Below are 21304 nucleotides of genomic sequence, written 5' to 3' on the forward strand. Positions count from 1 at the left end.
AAGGGGTCTCAGCATATTCCCCTGGATCTGGTTTGGCAAATTCTACTTCTGGGGAAGTATCTAACCCACTTGCATCATGCAAGGATTCTTGAAGGTCCTTCAACCAATTTTCTTCAGAGATAAATTCCTCTGGTACAGGTGTTGTAGTTCTCTGCAACCCAAAAGGTCTTCCCTGATCAAAATCCTACCCTTCCTCATAAATAGAGGACAAGGCTCTGAAATAATCTGACCTTGGAAATGGCTTAAAACCCATTTCTAAAGCAGAAGGGGCCAAGCTTGTAGTTACTGGTTGAGAAAACGTCGACGCGGACGTCAAAGGCTTCGAAGAAAACGAAAAAGATGTCGAATAGGTGTGAAGAGACCTTGATGAACTCGAAAGAATCAGATTCCTACACGGAGTCGTCAAGTTTATCGACATCCGAGGATATGGCGGAAGCCCTCGGTGAGACTACTGACTGCTAAGTAGTGGCAGCCGTAGGTTTATCCTTTATCGGCGTCGAAGACGGCGTCGATTCGACCGATCTATGCATCGATGGGCCCTTCGATAATGGCGTCAATGACAGATTTATGAGTCAAAGGGACCTTTGACGATGGCGTCGATGATGCGGTCTTACTGCCTTTGCTCGAGGGTTCATGACGCTCTTGGGCAGTTTCTTTCGCCGGGTGCAACGACTCGCGGCGTTTCGATTTTTCGGGTCTTTCACCCAGGGTATCAGCTTTAGCCGTCTCAGAGGGGGTCGAGGCCACTTTCTCGAAGACGCCAACCATCTTTTTTCGGAATTCCTCCCACTTAGCTGGAGAGCTGTGTTTTGTGGGGCAGGTGACCCTTTCCAGGGAAACAGAAGACAAAGAAGAGGGAGATCTTCGATGCCTCTTTTTCGAATGTTTGGATCTCGAAGAGTGATGGGAACTGCTTCGAGACCTCGAACGAGAATGTTTCCTGTGACGGTGAGGAGACGAATGTCTCGACTCTGCCGAGGAAACTTTCAAAGGAGTAGAAGTTTTAACAGTTTTACCTCTTTCGAGCTTCCCCTTATGCTCCGTCAAGGCTTTCGCCGTCATGGACATGCAGTCCTTGCATTCTGAACAATGGTGCTCCGATACCAGGCACCACAAACAGATCCTGTGAGGATCAGTCAACGACATTTTCTTTCCACAATCTCAACACTTTTTGAAGCCGGACCGTGGGGTTGACGGTTCAGATGAGGAAGCCATCGAAAGGAGTAAGATATACTTGAGGAATAAGTAGAATCTACTTGAGGAACGAACTGAGCAACACGATTCCGAGCCCCACGAAGTGCAAAAACACAGAACTGAGCAACATACGCTGCACGAGTCTATTTATACGCATTATGACATAGGCGCCGATACGGAGGCTGTTGAGGGACACCAACTCGAGGGACTTTAACGCGCAGTGCCCTCTACTGAAAAAAAATTCAGAGGCCAGCAAGCTGGAAGTAAATCTATCAAGATAAGGAATACGTTGGAGGACACAATCGCTTCGAAATACAGTTTTAAAGGACAACAGTCTCAATGGACAAGAATGTAAGGGCTGAAACGGAGCTCCCACCAGGAACTTTAACACCAAATTCAAATCCCATTCCGGCACCTGGAAAGGCGACGGTGGAAACACATGAGTTAGGAACTGAGAAATCAAAGGGATTTTAAAACATGAACATTCCTCAGATGAGCGCTTAAATATGGACAGCGCTGCCAGGTAACCCTTAATGGTACCTACCTTGCAGGGCCTTGTGGGCTAAAGAAAGCAAAAAAGACAAGACCAAAGGTATGGAACATTGGAAAGGGTGCACATTCTGTACCCTCCACCAGTCGCAGAACTTCCTCCAACGGCAACGGTACAGGGATTTCGTTGCGGGCCTTCTGGCCGAAAGCAGCACCTCCATCATGTCTTCAGGGAGGTCCCAATCCTTATATCTCAGCCTTTCAGATACCAAGCATGAAGGCTGAGAGACTTGACCTCTGGATGGAGAACTTGACCCGCCCCCCATGAGAGCAGATCGTCTCGGTAGGGAAGACTGTGTGGAGGGCAGATGGACATGTCTAAAAGGTCCGGGTATCACGCTCTCCTGGCCGAAGCCAGAGCAATGAGGAACCAAACCTCCGTAACCTACGCAACACTTGCGGAATGACAGGGACAAGAGGAAACACGTACAGCAGTGGGAAGGACCAATCCACTAAGAACATGTCCCATAAGGCTCGTCTTGGAGGAAATTCCCACAAGCAGAATCCTTCGCACTTACGATGGACACTGGTGGCGAAGAGATCCACTTGCGGGGTCCCCCAAAGTGCGAAGCTCTCCAAAATAACTTCCTGAGCCAGCTCCCACTCGTGAGAGCCCTTGCTCTGCCTGCTCAGAGCATCCGCTGCCGCGTTTATGTCTCCGGCCAGATGAACCGGCGAGATCAAAATTTCCTGCTGAATGGCCCAGAACCAGAGCTGCATCGCCCCTCTGCACAGTGGGAGTGACCCTGCCCCCCTTTTTGTTGATGTAGTGCATGGCCACTGTATTGTCCGTCATAATCAGGAAATTTTTCCCCCGTACAGACGGCAGAAAAGCCTTCAGGGCTAGCCTGACAGCCTGCAGCTCTAAAAGAGTGATGTGGAGACTGGACTCCGATGGAGACCAACGACTGCTGGCCGTCAGCTCGTTGGCCTGAGCGCCCCAACCCGTGAGAGATACGTCCATCACGATCGTCACTTCTGGCCATGGTTGCCAAAACGGAGCCCCACTGAACAGATTTCCTTCAACGGTCCACCACGGAAGGTCCAGGGTGACCAAGGGCGGAATTTGAACGGGGTCCGATATCCTGCCGAAAAACTGCGACCACTGCATCTTGAGTGCCCACTGCAGAGATGTCATCCGCAGCCTGGCTTCTGGCACCAGTAGGATGCCATGAGGCCGAGCAATCTCAAGAACTCGAACACCGGGAAACTCTAGGCAGGTTGAAATTTGTCCATCTGCAGAATATGGTGAGCCCTCACCTGGGGAGGCGAACACTGCCCCAAGGATGTGCTCCGATGTACTGGAGCCGCTGGGTAGGTGTCAAGTTGGACTTCTTTAAGTTGAGGGAGAAGCCCAGCCTGTGAAGGGAGTGGCAGGTGACTGACAGATGATCCAGGACTAGCTCGGGAGAGCGTGCCCTGATCAACCAATCATCTAGGTAGGGGTAGACGTGAATTTCCCCCCCCTTTCCTGAGATATGCTACCACCATCAGCTTGGTCAAGACCCTGGGGGCAGAGGTCAATCCGAACAGCAGGACCTGAAACTGAAAATGCGAGTCGCCAACCGCGAACCTCAGGTACTTCCTGTGCTTGGGATGAATCAGCACATGAAAGTAAGCATCCTTGAGGTCGAGAGACAAACCAGTCCTGAGGTTGAAGGGCCTGGTGGACTTGAGAGAGTAACCATCTTGAACTTGTCCTTCCTGAGGAGCTTGTTCAAACCATGAAAGTCCATGATGAGTCTCAATCCCCAGTCTTTTTTCGGGATCAAAAAATATGGGGAATACCATCCCTTGTTCCTCTCCGCTACAGGCACCAGTTGTATGGTGCCTTTCTCCAGCAGGGATTTGATTTCCTGCGCAAGGAGCGGATCTAGACTCTTCAAAGAGCTTCCCTGGTAATATCTCCAGGACCCATACATCTGAAGTAATGGCACGCTATTCTACAAGATGCTGCGCCAGCCTTCCCCGCCCCAAACCGGCAAACCATTGGCCATGGCCTCACGACTGAGCGGAAGCAGCTGCGGCAGTGCCTGAGGGCAAAGAGGCAACTGCCCGAGCGGCTTTGGCACCTCGAGTACCTTATTTTCCACCTCTGGTACTCCTATGTTGGCCCCTTTAACTGGCAGCTCCCCTCGATCTACCAAAGGAAGAGTAATATCAAAAGAAGCTTCCCCTCCATTGCTGTCCTAGGCCGAAAAGGCAGAGGTTGACGCACTGCAGCGCTCAAGGACTTTGCTGCAGCTTTGGAGGTCTGCAATCTTCTCAATGCTCTCGTCAGCTTTGCTACCAAAATGTTGGACACCATCAAAGGGCATGTTGAGAAGCCGGGACTGTCCATCAGCAGCAAAGCCCAACTTCCGCAACCACGCAAACCTACGCATCACGGTGCTCGCCGCCATGGACCGGCTGACACAGTCTGCCACGTCCAAACCCGACTGAACGGATTCACACATGGCATCCTTGCCATCCTGAATGAGGGCAAGAAAACCATCCCGTTCCTCCCCTTTGGGAATATGTTCAGCCGCCAACGACAATTCCACAGAGTGTGCGTGAATCTTGCAAGGGCACAAACGGAGTTGGCTGCCTTTAAAGCCATACCCCTAGAAGAAAATACTTTCTTCGTCCAGCTGTCAAAGCGTTTGTCGTCCCTATCAGGATGGATTGTAGGGTATGCCGCCTGCTTTGCTGGGGCCGTAGCCGCCTGCACCACCAAACTCTCCAGAGTAGGATGCGTAGACAAGTAGCAGGGGTCAGCACTGGCTAGAGGGTATTTTTTCGGCAAAGACTTGTTCACTGCCGGGAGACTCTCTGGAGCAGTCCAAGCCGCCGTCACCCTTCTTTGTAAGGCCATGTGAAATTGCAACACTTGGTGGACCATGGTCCAAAATATCAGAGGTCATCCTACAGAAAATCCACAGGTGGAGCCGACCAACCCAGATATTCCGTCACCCTTGACATGAGGCGCCTGTACGATGAGTCAGCATGCGTACCAGGCTCAGGCCTGCCAAACTCAACCTCCGGGGAGGTATCCAGACCACTGGCGTCATGCAAAGACTGACGCAGGTCTTCCAGCTGGCTATGCCCTGACAACAGGTCATCAGGAACCTCAGGAGGCACCTCTTCCTCCGATCCTTCCTCAACCTCAGAAATGTACTCCAAGGGTTGGAACAATTCCAGCCTGGGAGGAGGAACATAGTATGGGTCGAAAACAGGCGGCACAGGCTTGCTGAGCGCCTTCCTAGGAGCCTCCACAGCTCTCCGGGGTACCTCCGGCAGAAATTACTCAAAAGGCATCGGTGGGAGTGGCATCTCCTCGGAGCCTCGAGAAATACCCTCGACGGACATGGTGCCAATGGCGTTGATGCCTTCTTCGAAGGCCTCACAGCCTCCAACAGTCTCGATGGTGTCGAGGACCGGGATCTGGAGTGGGCACGATGGCGATCCTCCTTGTCCGACAGACCTCAAAGGTTCTCGGTGATCGCGCTGACCACCCGTGCCCAAAGGCGTGCGAGCGGTGGCTCTAGAGCGTTCCTCGCCGGCTTCTCTCGAAGGCGCAGCTGGAACTGTGCCCTGCGATTCAAAAATCGCCAGCATCTCCTTACGGAAGGCGTCCCATTCCTCCGGAGATGAATGCTTGGTGGGACAAGCAACCCGCCGTCTGGCGGAGTCCTCAGAACGGGGAAGGCGACTGATAACGGCGCTTCCTTGCATGCCTCGAAGACGCCGAGAAATGGCAGGACCCACTCCAGGTACGAGACCCCCTGGACTTACGCCGACATCGAGTCACCCCTCGAATCGTCGGTCGAAAGTCCAGCGGACTTTGACTCATGGGGTTTGGAAACCCTACATGCCAACAGCAGCTTCTTCTGCTCCCACAAGGCCTTCGACGTCAAAGACTGGCATTCGTCGCAGTCATCAGTGGCGTGGCTCTCACCCAGGCACCAGCGGCAGACGTTGTGCGGGTCCGTCAGACATCTTGGAACCGCAGTCCCAACACGTCTTGAAGCCCGACTTCGGGGTAGCAGAAGAAAGACATTTTCTCGTAGAACTTACAATATTCCGAAGAACCGATCTATAAGAATCAAGGTGCGCCGAGATTTCGAAGCGAACACGTTTGCGGAAAAAACGGAACCGAGGCTACGGGCGTCATGCGTCCTACATATAACATCTGGTGCCGTCGGAGGAGGTCCTCCAGTGAGCGTATCAATGTCATTGACGCAGGATGCCAAAAAAGTTTTATGAAGCAGCACAGCTGTGGTAATCTCTGTCAAAGATGTGGAATACGTCGGAGGACACAATCCCCTCGAAATGCCTTTTTTGAAGTCTTGGCTTTGAAGCCTCTAACTGCAGCAGCCATCATCTGCCGCCGACCATTTGGAAGAGATGGAGGGGATGAAGGTAAAGTTACATTTTGTGGTTTGATAATGTGTGCAGAAGTGGGCATCAGATCGACTCTAGCACTTGTCTTATGTTCTGGATGGGTAATTGTAATGTCATTTTCTGCATTGTTAGAGAAAGTAGTGACAGATGGTTTAGATATTTCAGATGAAGCTTTCATCTTAATATCCGAAAATGAATCCATGCCAGATTGTTGACAGCACAACAGTTTTAAGAGATTGGTCTGTTCATTTCGTCATCCAAAACCGAAATAATTTAAATAATGATAACATGGTGTTGATAGCATTCAGGGTTAATTCCAGCAATGATGTTAATGTTCAAGGTTTCTTTTAAATCTCAAAAGGTCTGAGGGGCCTCTTAAAGACTTTATAAGCCCAGAGATACATATAATTGTCCACACAAAAAAAAATGCCAACAATTAATGACCCAAATTCCCTCGATGAAATTAACCACCCAAAAATGCTTTATTGTTTTCAAGATGCCCACCCTGCTCTCCAAATTTCTAAGGATAGGTGTAGCCTCCAAGTTGGGGCAAGGCCTAGTGTCTGAAGAGATATTCAGTTCCAGAGTGACTGGAGCGTTATCTGTTAAAGTGATGGGATGCATCTTGCAGCTAGTCCTAGATGGATCAATGTAAAGTCATATTGGGGGCGCAGACACTGCCAGACCTCTCAAAATGTAAGTTTTCATGTATGTCATTAAAGGACTTCATAGATCTAGCCAGTCTATAAAGGAAGGGAATCTAGAGTTTCCTATGATCATTGTAGACCATCAAATTATGATCACTAATAAAGGTAATCCCTCCTGGCAAATAGAGGTACACATCTCAAAACAAAAAAAATAGCACTCTCTCCTATGGGCCATAATATTTCAATTATAACAAATTGGTGTGACAAGCAATGCATCACCAATCCCTTTCGGTCACCACTTCTACAGAGTTAAAAGACATACGATCGCCAATTAAAATATCCCTCGCCCCCTGGGTGAAAGGCAGGTGAAAACCTTGTCCAACCCACTCCTTACAGTACTTGGCTGAGGAGTCTCTTAAGTAAATTACATCAGTCCGAGTGCAGCAAATAAGGGAGTAGTTTCTTACTCGTAACTCCATTTCTCCAGAGTTGTTATCTTTCATGGATTCACATGCTGTGAATATTTCCTGTCAGACTGGGAAACCTAACTTTAACCTAGCATTTTCCAATGGAAAAAAGACTTTAGTGTCCTATCGACGTCCTTTTGGGTGCTTTAGGCTACACCAATAGGACGTCTGGTATAAAAAGCCCCATCCCTACGGCTTCCCTTCAGATTTTAGCCCCCAAAGTAGAGGAAACCTAAATCAAGGTTTACCTGCAGTGGCGGCCTGCAGGCTCATGTGAATCCATGAAAGATACCAACGCTGGAGCAATGGAGTTACAGGTAAGAAACTACTCCCATCTCCAGCATTGGATCTTTCATGGATTCACATGCCGTGAACAGATTACATAGCAGTATGACCAACCATTGAGGTGCATGACAGGCAAACCAACCGTGCCCCGCAGGCCATAACCACAAACACAAAGAATAACATCCAACAACATGCATGATAACAAAACCAGCAAGTGAGAGTGTAAACTACAAACCCCGGAAGCTGCAGGGCTTACCTTTTTGAAACAGGCGTTGGAGGACCGCCCGTCCCACCTGCACATCTTGCACATGCTGCTGTCCCAGACAATGTCTGGTGAAAGTATGTGGCACCCTCCAAGTAGCCGCCTGGCAAATGTCACTGTGCGGTATTCCAGCCCAGAGCACCGCCGACGCAGTGGATCTTGTAGAATGGGCCTTAGGAGTGCCCTGTCAGGGTTTTGCCAGCCTTCCCATGACAAAATGAAATGGTGGATGAGACGAGACTCAACGGGAAAGTCCTTGCTTGGAAATGGATTGTCCCTTGATGTAGGGAACAAACGCCACAAACCGCTTTTTCGACTTCCAGAAGTTTTGAGTATGGGCCATATAAAACTTCAGCTCCCTCTTGACGTCCCAGTCAATAACTAGTGCCTGAAGCTCCAAAATCCTTCTGGCAGATGTGATTACATCCAGAAATGCGACTTTCCACAAGAAGAACTTCAAGGACGCCATGAGAGCAGAGAACCACATTGAGACTACATACCGGAGCAAACCTTTTCTCCGGAGGAAATGTCCAAAAAAGTGCTTCAGAAAGTGCTTAACCAATCTGTCACTAAACAGGAGAGTAGCATGATGCCGTCGGGTGAATCTGGAAATGGCTGCCAAATGTACTTTGATTGACGACAACACCAGACCCCCCCCTGCGCCAGATCCAGCAGGTATGGGAGAACCTTTTCTACTGTACTACTGTATTCGACTTTAGGGGATGGCGTCCTTGCCGCCTCCAGGATCCGATGACACTCCTGATGTACCCGATGACACTCCTGAGATACCTAGATGACCAAACTCGGAGTGGTCAGGAGCCATGCGGATTGGCTGAGATGCTGGATCGTGATGCTACACTCTACTGCCGTCCTGCGACAGCAGATCCCACTTTGCACCCAGACAAAGCGGCTCTTTCACAACAAGATGGAGATCTGAGAAACACGTCTGTCTGGATCAGAATGGGCGACCAAGATCACTTTGCATGAGTACTTGCGCACCAACTGGATTGTCCTCCGAATCAGGGGAAATGGAGGGACCGCATACCGGAAGAGGCCCGTTCACGGGAACGAAAACACGACTCCTTTTGACTCCAGATGCGTCATTCTGCTGGCAAACAACATGCATGGATTGTTCTCTGGTGTGTCAAACAAGTCGAGGGGGACTGGGGAGGAGGAGCCCTCACTTCTGGAAGATCCTCATCACCTGTTCCTCCTTCAGCTTCCACTCATGCAAGTGCTCACTGTCTGCTGAGAGCGTCTGCCTGCACATTCTGGACCCCCGCAGATGGTAGGTGTAAAGACTGGTTGGGGGCGTCTGTACTTCTGCTCTCTATATAATAGAGAGGCACAGAGGACCCCAGCCAAGATTCTCTATTATTGGTATCGTGGTCGAGCAATTAAGGCCTAGCTTCTCAGGAGGTGATGCAGGCTGGTTCTTAAGTACAGTGTAGTCCCCAAGCCACCACAAAGGAAATTCCACACACTGTATTGGTTAAAACAGTCTATATAATATTCAAGGTTATGTACACTACTACAATAACTCAATTTACGCTCAGAAAATCAACAATGGTAAATACGTACAGTTCTACAGTGGTACCACAAATATTATCAGATCTCATTAAAGTGCATCAACTATACTGTCAAAATGTCACAAAGATCAATAAAGAGAAAACAAGCAGTAGAGAGTGGAAGGAAAGCAAGATGGTTGAACAATTGGCAGAATGCTGACCCCAAACCACTAGTCACAGTTCTATGTGGAGATCCCCCCCCACCTGTGCAACCTGTAAGATAAAGATATAGCAGAAGCCCAGTCCATATATTGTTCTATGAGTCTTAGTTCCTTCTACAATAGTTCCACAGCCCCAATGTACCTGGAATTGTAGCGTTCGTTGACGGGAAATAGACGGCCCTTCTTGAGTGCCCTTCCTTTATGGCATGAGTCACGGGTCGAACGTCTGACGGAGAACAGGGTAAACTACGGCGGTGAAGGGCAGCTTCGTTCATAGCAGTGCTCGTCGATGACGGAGCGTTGGCGTCCTGCAAGGAAGAGACGTGCGGGGCACCTCGGTGACGATAGTTCTGGACCGCAAAGAGATGAAGAGCTGTGGCCCAGCAAGGGCGTCGAGTCGTTGGCGTCTATGGTCTTTAGGTGGCGGGAAACCCACCGGTGGATGCTCCTCGGCAGCGGGTTAAAGCGGGTGGCGATGCAGACTAGAGCGTCCTTGGATCAAATGAAGTTTTTAGGCAAACAGGAGCACAGCGGCTCCAGTCGGCGATGGCGGTCGTCAACAGAGGCGGCCAACAGTCTGGGCGCTTCTCTTTGGGATTCTGCGGCAGTCCCAGTCTCCTGTCGGCAGCTTGTCATAGGTCTGTCTACCAGGGAGCTTTGGCAAAGATCAGCTGGTATACGATAGTCCCTCGTAGCTCGGGAAGAGGGCGCCTTACCAGGTCCTCTGGGTCAGTCCTTGGAGACACAGCAGCTTTCAGATTGATGAAGGAGAGCAACATGCAATTCTTCTCTTCCAGCAGGGCTTCAAGGTCAAGCGTCAGTTACTCCAGTTACTCTTCGTAGTGGACTTCAGCTTCTGAACACGAATTCTAGCAGTAAGAGGCCCCCATATATACTAGTTGATCTCCCATTCATTCTGCTGGGTCACACTCAGGCAACCAATCGGTCAGAAGGGCATTCATGCAGGCAGGCATCCAAACAGGTGCATCGTGCATTCAGGCCATTCACTCCTCTCCAGACACTCACACGTTATGAGTATTGGGACAAGTACCAGCCATTCAACACTCCACACTGCATTCATACCAGTTTCAGACAGGACTGTCTCAGTCAGTGTGTCAAACACCAGATACTAGACACCCACAACACAGAATGTGTATTTGTCACACTCCATTCACCCAGGTCCCACCCACAGGGTGTACCCACAACATAGTCACTGGGAAGGCTCCAGCCAGTCTGGCCTGGGCTTCACAACAACATCATATATGGAACTTCCACCCAACAGCCAGTCAGGGGGAAGGGACAGAGTCAGGGCTTCCCATGACTTTGGGAAAACAAGGTAACAGGCAATAGAAAGCAAGAGGCCACGGGGGCCATCTTGTTTCCCATAAGGAATCAACTGATCCTAATGGCAGGGCCTGGGTATCCCAAAATGGAGGATACTCAGAGCACCTGTCAAATTCAGCATGGAGCTGCCACCAGCATATACCCTGCTCTGTGGGCCACCCACAGGTGCCCAAAAACATACACTAGGGGCACAGGGTTGTAACCCCACCCATGGGTGCCATAAGGGTATCCCATGGGTCTGTTCACCAAACCAAAAGAGCTGCACCGCCAGGAGTCCCATATGAACTCCTGTGTGGAAAACACAACAGAACACACGCTAAAAAGCAGTAAAGGAAAAGGATATGGAGGCCCTGTCCCTCCGATGCATTTCCAGCATCAGAGTAAGCTGTAATGTGAATTCCCAATGCCACACCTCCTGAGCCTCTCTGGACAGGAGCCGAGAATGCATGCCTCTCTGCTTCCTCAAATAGAACATTGTGGTGGTATTGTCCGTCACTCAAACCACTGCGCCTCGGATGCGAGATAGAAATGATTTTACCGCTCTCAACTTAGTACATTGATGTGCAATAACACCTCCTCCAGAGACCACAGGCCCTGGACCTGCGACTGGTGGAGTTGCGCGCGCCTCTCCCCCCCCCCCAACCCACCTGAGGAGCGTCCGTCACTATCCTATCGTGACTTGAAAGTCTGGCTCCAGCAGGGGCATGCCCCATACAAGATTGTCTGTGCACGCCCACCACTTCAGGGCTTCCACCAGCCCCCGGGAGATGACCACCTTGTCCGACCATAACCCCCCCCCCAAACTATGTGACCTCTTGTCTGCGAGAAACTCCTGCACCTGCCGCATGAACAGGCGACAATTCGGGATCAGCAGAATGCAGGACGCCATGGAACCCAGCTGCGACACATAACTGCAGACCTAGAGCAAAGTTCCTTGGCCCCATTCGGCCGCCCTGGACTGCAACTTCACCACTCTTTCATCCGAAGGTTTCACCAGATTGTCCTGTGTGAGAAACTGAGCACTGAGAAAAAACAATTCCCTGGATGGCATCGGATAGGATTTTGCAAAGTTGAAAGCGAACCCCAGCCGAGGTAACCGGCTCATGGACGCCTGGAGAGACTCCAACGCTCTTTCCGGCGACAGCCACCATACCAACCAGTCATCCAGATATGGGTACACATGATGCCCCCTCCCCCCTGCGGAGGAAAGCAGCCACTGGAGTGAGGCATTTTGTGAACGTCCTGGGAGCCGACTTCAGCCCAAACAGGAGGATCCGGAACTGGTAATGATCGTGCCCGACCAAAAAGTGCAGGAACTTGCAATGATTTAGCCTCATATGGTTATGGAAGTAAGCATCCTCCAAATCTAACGCCACCAAGAACTCTCCCGGCTGCACCGCCTGGATGACATCCTGGAGCGCAAGCATCTTGAACTTAAGGCGTTGCAGATTCTTGTTCAACGGCCAAAGATCTAGAATAGGCCTCCACTTTCCATTGGGCTTTTTAATGACAAAATACCGGGGGTACACCCCCTGGCCCTGCTCTGACACCGGGACTGGTTCCATCGCCCCTTTCGCCAACTGAAGTTCTACCTCCTGTCACAAGACTGGCATGTGGGGCTGCACCACCTGCACCAGTGGAATTGGGAGTAGAGGACGTCGAAACTCCAACAAGTGGCCGAGACGTACCGTATCCAGCACCCAGTCATCCGTAGTAATAAGACTCCACTTGTCGACGTGCCGTGACACTCAGCCCCCAAGTCAACTGCCCACATGGCAGTCATTGCTGAGACTTAGACTGTCGACCCTTAACAGCTTAGGCGGCAGGACCCTTCTTATGCTGCGCCTGATAGTCTCTGCTTTTCTGTGCCGACTGGAACGAGCGCCTGAAGCTTTGGGAAGAGTAACTGGAGCAACTGTAACCTGTGTCGTGGGAAGCGGAAAATCTGGCATTACCAGAGGCCGCTCGAAACACCCAAAGGGGGCAAAAAGAACTGCCCGTTTGCAGAGCTCCCAAGGACTTTGACGTCTCCAAATCTTACTTCATTCCCCTGAGCGCCTCGGCGATTTTTTCACCAAAGAGGAACTGCTCCTCACAAGGCATATCCACTACTTTATGCTGGACCTCTGGATGAAAGTCAGTGCAGCGCAGCCACGCCTGCCTCTGGAGACCACCACCATTATTTGTTTGAAGCCCGACTCCGCCAGGTCCAGGGCAATGTTGATGCTGTGGTTGGAAGCCGCCTCCCCCTCTCGAACCAGCAGCATAGCCTCTTTGCGTTGTTGTTCCAGGAGATGTTCTAAGAGCGGGGCCAACTGGTGCCACATTCCCCTCTCATAATGGGCCATAATGGCCAAGGAATTAGCCGTTTTCACTGTTGTAGTTCCCACCGTGAGGACTTTCTTCCCGAAAGCATCTTGTTTTCTGGCCTCACTGTCCAGGGGCGTAACATGTGCTAGCTCCTCGCCTTCCAACTAGCCGCCGCTGAAACCGACTCCGGCGTGGGCTGAGACATGAAGCACTTGGGGGTCAATTCTGTTGCCTTAAACAACTTCTCTCACGGCTGGTTCCAAAATCTAGTGGCGCATCGTGCGCAGGCCCTCCTGACACACATGGTCCAAAATGGTGACCGAGAAAACTGCCTTCCTTCGCTTCCCCATGTGATCGAAGGGAAAACAGTATTTTCGTTCCTCCTCGGGCACCAGGCCAAATTCTTGGCACACCTTCGCGTGAAATGCCCCAACATCATCCAGCAGAGACGGCTACTAGGCGGTTCCACCTCCGGGTCGGTATCGTCTCTCCTGGGCGACGATGACAGTTGACAGCGTGTCAGGAGGCCCGCTCTCTATCCGGATCTGAATCGACCAGCTCCCCTTCCTCTGGATGACTTCAGGGAAGGCCCAACCACCGGCAACGGCAATGACAGCTGCACCGGAGGCGAATTCTTGGGGAGACTAGGTCGAGGGGCCTCAACAGGCACACCACCCTCAGAGCCGCTGGAAATCTAGCATCCAATTACCCCAACAATGACTGAAGCGAACTTAACACCTGCATGGACAGCAGAGTGTGTGTGTTCAACAGGTACAGGGGCGCCCCAGCCCCAACAAACGTAGACGGACCTGCCTCCCAGACCCACTGCTGATGGATCGAAACGCGGTTCATGCTCCTCCTCCAGACCAGAGGACATAGAATATGGAGCTGGATCCTGTTGCCAAATATCCACCGGGAGCAATGTCCCAAAGCCGGCCCCAGACTGCCACAGATCCCCAGTCAGCAGCAAACCACCATCTGTCTCCAGCTGAGCCGTCGACAGCAATTGCGGCCCACTGACAGTCACGGTTGTAAACTGAGCCGATGACACCCCCGTTGACGACGGAAGTGAGAACTGCACCACAACCGTCGACGACGGAGCCTCAGTTGACGACCTTGTCGTTGACACCCACGCCTAGCCTTCTCCAGTGAAAAGGACCGCTTTGATGAAGTGCCGGAATGGTGTTTCGACGAGTCCCGGCTATATGATATTTTGTGTGTATCTCGCTCGCACAAAAGTGTTTCAGAGCGCGACTAGGCAAGGGAGGGGAACAGGGGCGAACACAACAACGATCTTACTAGGACCAGTGACATTGAGAACGCGCAATTGCATGGGAATGGGAAAATGGAAAAAGTGCATGGAAGGGGGAGAGTGGAAAGTGTGGCGCGGAGGAAAGCAGTTAAATAAAAAAAATAAATGGAAAATGGGGCAATAAACAGTGGTAGTGCAAGAAGTGGTAGGCTGGAAGAGGACCTATAACGGTCCTTGTGTGAGTGCTTTGAGGAGGACTCCCGCGCTTTTTTTTTTTTTCGGGCCTCTCACTCATCTTGGACTTGTCCAGTCTCGCCGCCTCGGGCAACGAAGAGCCACGCTCCACTTTATATTGATGCGATTTGGATCCAGAGGAACCGCCAACTCTACACCCCCGACGCCGGCACCTCTGTGTGCTGCTTCTTGGCCGGGGGTTCCGCGGACACCCCCATTCACTGCATAGACAACTTCTCTGCTGGAGCTGAAGACTTGCTTCCCTGGGACGAAACCTCCGAACCTGGGTAAGTGCTCTTGTTGAGCCAACAAATTAGACAGCAGTTGCGGTCCTTCAGTGTTCGAGACAGATCTCACAGGCATCCGCAGAATGATTGGGGTATAAACAATACAGGCAATATGCATGGCTGTCCCCCTCGAATACCTCCTTTAGGCCGCAGGTTGCACATGGCCTAAACAGCGATTTCTTCTGTGCCACAGAAGACATTATGGCCGAAGTACGAAAAGCACGTGTAGAACACAAAGAGTAAACATGGTGTTTGTAGACAGCCTAAATCTGAAGAGAAGCCGCAGGGGCGGGGCTATGTATACCAGACGTCCTATTGGTGTAGCCTAAAGCACCCAAAAGGACGTCGATAGGACACTAAGGTGTCGAAGTTATCCATAGGAAAACGCTAGGTTAAAGTTACCAAGGGTTTCCAGCCTGACGATGGGAAACATTCACAGCATGTGAAGCCATGAAAAATCCAATGTTGGAGAATGTAATCTTCCACTTATGGGGTTTCAAATTAATATTCAATGTAAGCAACTTCATCAAAGCCATGCCCGACAGAGGCTCACAATGTGTCAAAGCTCACTGGTGATTCACCATTTGACTTACTCTTAGATCGCACGTACAAGCCAATCACATGAAGAGACTATTTTAAAATGTTATAAAGTTGCACACAGCTAAGAATATAATGTAATGTGGTGAAAAAACAAACATTGCAGACCCGTAGAAGGGACACCATAAGAAAGGCGGTACAATGCAACAGATCCCAGGAAACAAACTATTAATGCAGCTCCTGTGAAATGCTAAGTGGAGGCAGAGAAAGTGAAGGACAGAGGCAGGTTAGAGACTAGGGAAACATTTTAGCTAGAAGGCAGATGAGAGGTAGCTTAAGAGGGTAACTTGGAGGCGAGCAAGTAGGCTTTTAGTCTGTTTTTGAGCAAATCTGTGCGAATTGTTTCTCAGACATCCGGGCCAAGAGAATTCCATGCAAGTGGAGCAAGAAGAGCGAAAGAGCAGAAGCGAGAGGAAGCACAGGGAGGGCAAGGAGCCACAAGGGTAGTCGGGGAGGCAGAGCAGACATTACAAGCAGGATTGTAGCGTTTTATAGAGGAAGATGGATACAGTGGTCACTAACAGTGGATGGATTTGTGAACCAGGAGAACGGGTATGCAATCTCTTGAAATTGTCTTTTGTTGGGTAAGATTTTGTAAAGGAAACTGGTGTGGAACTTCACAAGACTTATCTCTTGGTATCAGGCAGACCCAACTCTTTATATAGGCCTGTTCTACACAAGTTAGTAGAGTGACCGAGCAGCCAGGCTTATTTTAGGAGAGTAAGTGAGCTGTAGAGTAGCACAATGAACTCAGTAAACACAAGGCACCAAGTAAACACTTACACACGTAAACTTAAATTATTAAATGATTTTGAGAGATATATGTTAGACACAGAGGAAGGGGCACGATAGTTAAAATGAAACTATAGTTATTATTGCATTAGAGGGAAGCAGAAACTGCTTTGCTAGGATTAGCTCTGGCAAACTTGCTTCATTGCCAGGGTCTCCTCCCCACTGGCCTTGGTGAGTGTGGCACCGTGATGACTGCTGACCAATTACTCAGATTAGCCCTTGGTTTACAAGGCCATCGCTGGTCACAAGTTACAAAAGTGTGTACACTCTAAAGCAGATGGATAGGGGCCAGCTTGCTGACTCTGCTGGGGCTATTTACCTAGTTAATGATGTGGTGTAGAACGTTCAATTTTTTCACCCAGTGCAAGCTTTTGCTTCATGCTAACCCCCACCTCCCAGCCTGGCTTAATTCAAAGCCAGACAGAGGGGCTCTGTTTTTGTGAGCTCTACCCGAGTCCTTATGTCCACTAAGGCAGGGGGTGCACCCTTCTGTTAGTCATGTCGATAGGCTGGTGGTAGCATTTTGGTCTTGTAAAAAAGGCTACACATGGAGAAAAGCAATCCATCTGGCTGTGTCTTTTTGAGACCCTCTTCCATTTCACAAAATGGATGCTACCTTTGTTTGCCTCTAAGAACTGGGGGGGGGGGGTCACATTCCTCGCCCTCTTTGTATTTTTGTGCACCCTAGAGCAAGCCCACAGGAAAGAGTCTGGCGGGGAAGAGGTGGTGGCTGGAAGGGGCAGAAGGGTGCCCGTATTCCAGCACTATGGGCTACTGTCAGCATGAAAGCACTGCGGTCTGGGATTGTGTTATTCAATTGCTTTGTGTATAGGAGCTCTTCCTGAGTGCCTTGGTATGTTTAGAGGGATGGCCCATTCATGGGCTGACCTCCCCTCTCTGTTTTAATAATGCTTCATTAGATATATGATAAATCATTTATAACGCACCGGTACACATCTTTCTTTTCCAATTGGATGAGGGCTCTTGTTTTATCCACCTCTGGAGATAGAGTGAACACAGAAACCACTCACTTGGGTCTACTACTGGAACTCTTTCCCAGCACGCTTCAAAGGCACACTGCGTGAGGATGGAGCAAAATTCTATACCAGCATTCATTGACACTGCACTGAGTCATTGAGACAGCAGAGCTCTGACACCAGAGTCTGTATCGAGTCGGTTCGATGTGCAGGCTCATGGTGGGCCAAGTCAGCATTCAAGATAGGCGAGTCAATGGCTTTCAACTATTTGAGGCAGCGGTCAAATTGGTAGTGAAACAATAGTTCTGGTAGGTGAGTTGATCGTTTCCAGCAGGTAGAGTCTGATTTTGAATCAGTTGCTGCTGCTTTGGTTCGATGCATTTAGCTGAGCTAGGCCTTGTCGGCATCTGGAAAGCTCAAAAGGCAGGTAAGCGACTCAAAGATACGCCGACTGCCAAAAGCAACACCATGGGCTGGAAGTGCGTGGAGCGCAGTTCAACCAGCTCAAAGGCATTTTAGGGTGATTAAATCGTGTTCCAACTGCTTACACTACTGGGTTGCCGGGAATCCCAATCCATTCTCCAAGACCAGGGTGAGTCTTTGGTTTAACAGTTCCCATCCAAGATGTCTGAAATATACAAGATTTCCATCACCTTCTGTGAGCAAGATCCTCCTTCCATTGCACATGCAGTAGAGGCACCTTGATTCACAACAGTGTCACCCCTCAACCCACTGTTCGCTGTGGATGGTTAGGGAGCAGAGCTCGTCTCTGCCTCAGATACCTTCTGTCTTCATCTCTCTGGCATAGAACTTTGAAATCAGCTGTGTTCCCAATAGAGGTCCAGGGAATCGTTTATATGTTTAGAACAAATTACTGATAGGTCCCCCGTTTGATTTGTTTGTGGTTTAACTAGAGACAAAAATATATGTTCTGCAAAACATCTGGACATAACTGATTGCAAAATGGATTCATTTTACTCAAATTAAAAAATACTGTACCTTGAAAACAAACATGATGTGCAGTATAGAATCTGAAGATGGCCTCCAGGGGAAGAGCTTACAGCCTACCAGTCTTATTGGCCACAGAATGCAATACCCATATTTATGCCACTCAATGGCTGCACATTTATAGTGAACAACTTTTGTTAAGTGATAGACTGGATTCCCAGTCTGCCGACAAGGAGTATTTGAGCATGTGCCCATATGAAAGATCTAAAGCTCAAGAAGTTATTAATTGGTGGCAAGAAATCACTAAGAGGAATATTCAATGGCTGATGGTGCTCCTGGTGAAAGTATGTGTGGTGAATAGGGAAAAGACTCCCTTGCTTGGTGCACCCAGAGGGAATAAGTGAATTCTAGTACAGGAGCATGTCCTAGCATGAGGCACAGATCAAATTGTTTCCCTTCAGCAAATTATCCCAACGTTATTGCTTAAGGATTACTTGTCCAAATCAAAACGCACAACTGTCAGTAACAAAACCTTAGCAGATAATATGCCCAATAAGTGCTTGCTTCTCAGATATACAAACTGATGCTTGCATACCCTATTGTGGCAAATGTTTATGGGGGGAATTATTGTTTTCACCATCAGGGTGGGCGTGAAGAAAGCATACTTGGGGTTCATGTTCAGAGAAAATGTATCTGCAGTTTTGCCTTACGCAGTCACAACAGCTACTGTTAGGAGAGGGGCGGACCAGCTGTGCTCTCCAGAGGGTTTAGACAACCACTACCATCAATTCTCACAATTGAATATATTGACCAGATCGGTTGATGAGTGGTAGCCAAAAACATCTTTATAGCCAAAGGTCAGAGACCTCCCCCCTTATCTCCAACTCAGTACGCCCTCTGCCATATTCGCCGGCCTACCTACCCCAGTGGGGAGAGGGCAAATATGGACAAACTTATTCCAGGCAGTCCCCATACAGTGATTTAACTATTAATCTCTGGGAGTCCCCCAAGTGAGCATACCCCAAATACTGTCCGTTTCCTCGAGCAGGCCACACTGCTTGGTTCCCTGTGTTTACTCACTGGCTGATGGTAGCACCTTTTTGTGTGAAGGCATTTGAAGTGCAGATGGTTAAGGCTTACTTGGTGGCAACAGGGACCTATTCCCTCAACATTTTCCCTGAACATTAAAACGTCACTGCAGTAAGGTATTAAACGTCAGTCATTTTGGGAAACAATATTCTCTTCAGGCAACTCTTCTAGCTTCTCAGTCAGAATCAACAGTGCTACACAATCTCTTCCTGCAAGACATCCACTTGCAGCACAGGGGAGATTGGTGATGTGTACTGCAGTGTTAAAGCCTATGACGACATGTGTTTTTAAGCAACCTCCATGCTTTTGGCGAACAGTGCTTCTTAAATGGCCTCTGCCTTCAAACTTTATTACAGTGAACTGTCAGTCCACATAACTGGGCGAGGTTGACCAAGGTGGAGCCATGAATTGCGCAATCAAAGTGTGCTGTGGGCAGCATCTTTCAACATGGTTGCTGGTATCCTATCACCATATCCTACACAACTTGATTGGCCTGGCTTTGGGATTGTTATAGTGAAAAGGTGCATGAAAAAGGAATAACATTCTATGAATGAAAAACTCAAGACACTTAAAAGTATAATGAATTATGTGCGCACTTCAAGTGTAATCAATTACACTAAAGAAATCCATTAGTTGAAAGTGTCACTCTTTACTTACTTGCCAGCTAGTCCTCCACCAGGTGGTAAATTGGGGAGATTATCAGCCGATAAAATGCGCATCACATGAGCAAGATCCGGCATTCCTTCTTCACTAGCACCTTCCATAATTTCTGTTTCGGGAACAAAACAAAAAGAAGAAAATCGCCGGATTACTCACTGCAACTAATGAAAAAAATTAATTCACACGATACCTGCACACATCTCTTAATTTCTAACTATTAATAAAGCAAGAAGAATAAGTATTGTGTAACAAATTTAGATCTGAGTAAGAAGCTCCCTATAATCTGTATCTAGAGTAAAACTCCTTTAGGCCATTACTTTTTTTTGTACCCATCGCTTAAACTGTGCACAACTTAGACATTCCACAATCCAATAGGACAGGGTTACGAAAAGGAGTGCATGGGGAAGAGCCTAGAAAATCAAAATCACATACCCTCTGTCGAGGAAAAATCTCACATTACATAGCCACTTAGCTGGATTTACCCCTCTCCCCACCTGCACCACTTAACTCAGACCTCAACTCACTCAGGTCACTGATGGAGGCATTGTCCACCAGCTCCACAGGTCTGCAATGCCTCCAGCAATTGCTGGCTTTAGGTTCTACAAACTGCTACAACCAGAGCAACTTACCAGTGCTTCGTTTACCACCCCCCCCCCACCCTTTAGAATCTTCAGAAAATGTTCAAAAGTATGCAGTATTATGCAATTCGTTAATAGCTTCTTTTGCAAGCAAATACACCTTTGTCATATGAGAGCCGATTAACCATACTCTGTCCTCCATTGGGGCACAATGGATTTATCCCCACCACTTTCTGGAGAACCCATCAAGATTACATCAAGGGTACAAAGACTTAGAGTGAAAGGGGCATGCTTCAAGTATAAATTCGCCAAACAAAGTCACAGTCCATCGCACATACCATTTCAATTTCACATGAGTTGGGTGAGCATGTGAAGTACATGCTTGTATAGTCCCAGTTGACGAGTATCAGATTTCAAAAGTTAGTAGCGAAGATATCAGCACTTAGCAACTGGGTGAGGAGGCATCACTCCCCTGAAGGACAACCATTCAGCTGGTACCAGTCTGCATGGTACGATTACAGTCATGCTATGGTTTGTAAGTTCATCTACCCCTGCTCTGGCCAATGCCACATGGGTAGACTGAGAACCATTGTGGGCCTGGTTGAAACTGCTTTCCCTGGAGGCATCTTCAGCCCTTTATTTACTTGGCCACATTTACTGCCCTTTTGTGCCAGCGGAGCGGCAGACCCGTAGGTCCTCAGTGGAAGCAAAAGGGACAAA

The 21304-nt window shown here is 49.2% G+C and overlaps 1 protein-coding gene across 2 annotated transcripts in view; it reads right to left on the minus strand.

Moving 5' to 3' along the window:
• PPM1B (protein phosphatase, Mg2+/Mn2+ dependent 1B) overlaps positions 1-21304 on the minus strand; it is a 416865-nt gene that overhangs the window by 122149 nt on the left and 273412 nt on the right. For both annotated transcript variants that reach the window (XM_069608458.1, XM_069608457.1), the window contains exon 4: positions 20004-20115. In XM_069608458.1, the coding sequence (XP_069464559.1) occupies positions 20004-20115 (112 nt within the window). The remainder of the gene's footprint in view (positions 1-20003; positions 20116-21304) is intronic.

Source organism: Ambystoma mexicanum, chromosome 4q (genome assembly GCF_040938575.1).
Source record: "Ambystoma mexicanum isolate Mex_15411 chromosome 4q, UKY_AmexF1_1, whole genome shotgun sequence".
Classification (NCBI taxonomy): domain Eukaryota; kingdom Metazoa; phylum Chordata; class Amphibia; order Caudata; family Ambystomatidae; genus Ambystoma; species Ambystoma mexicanum.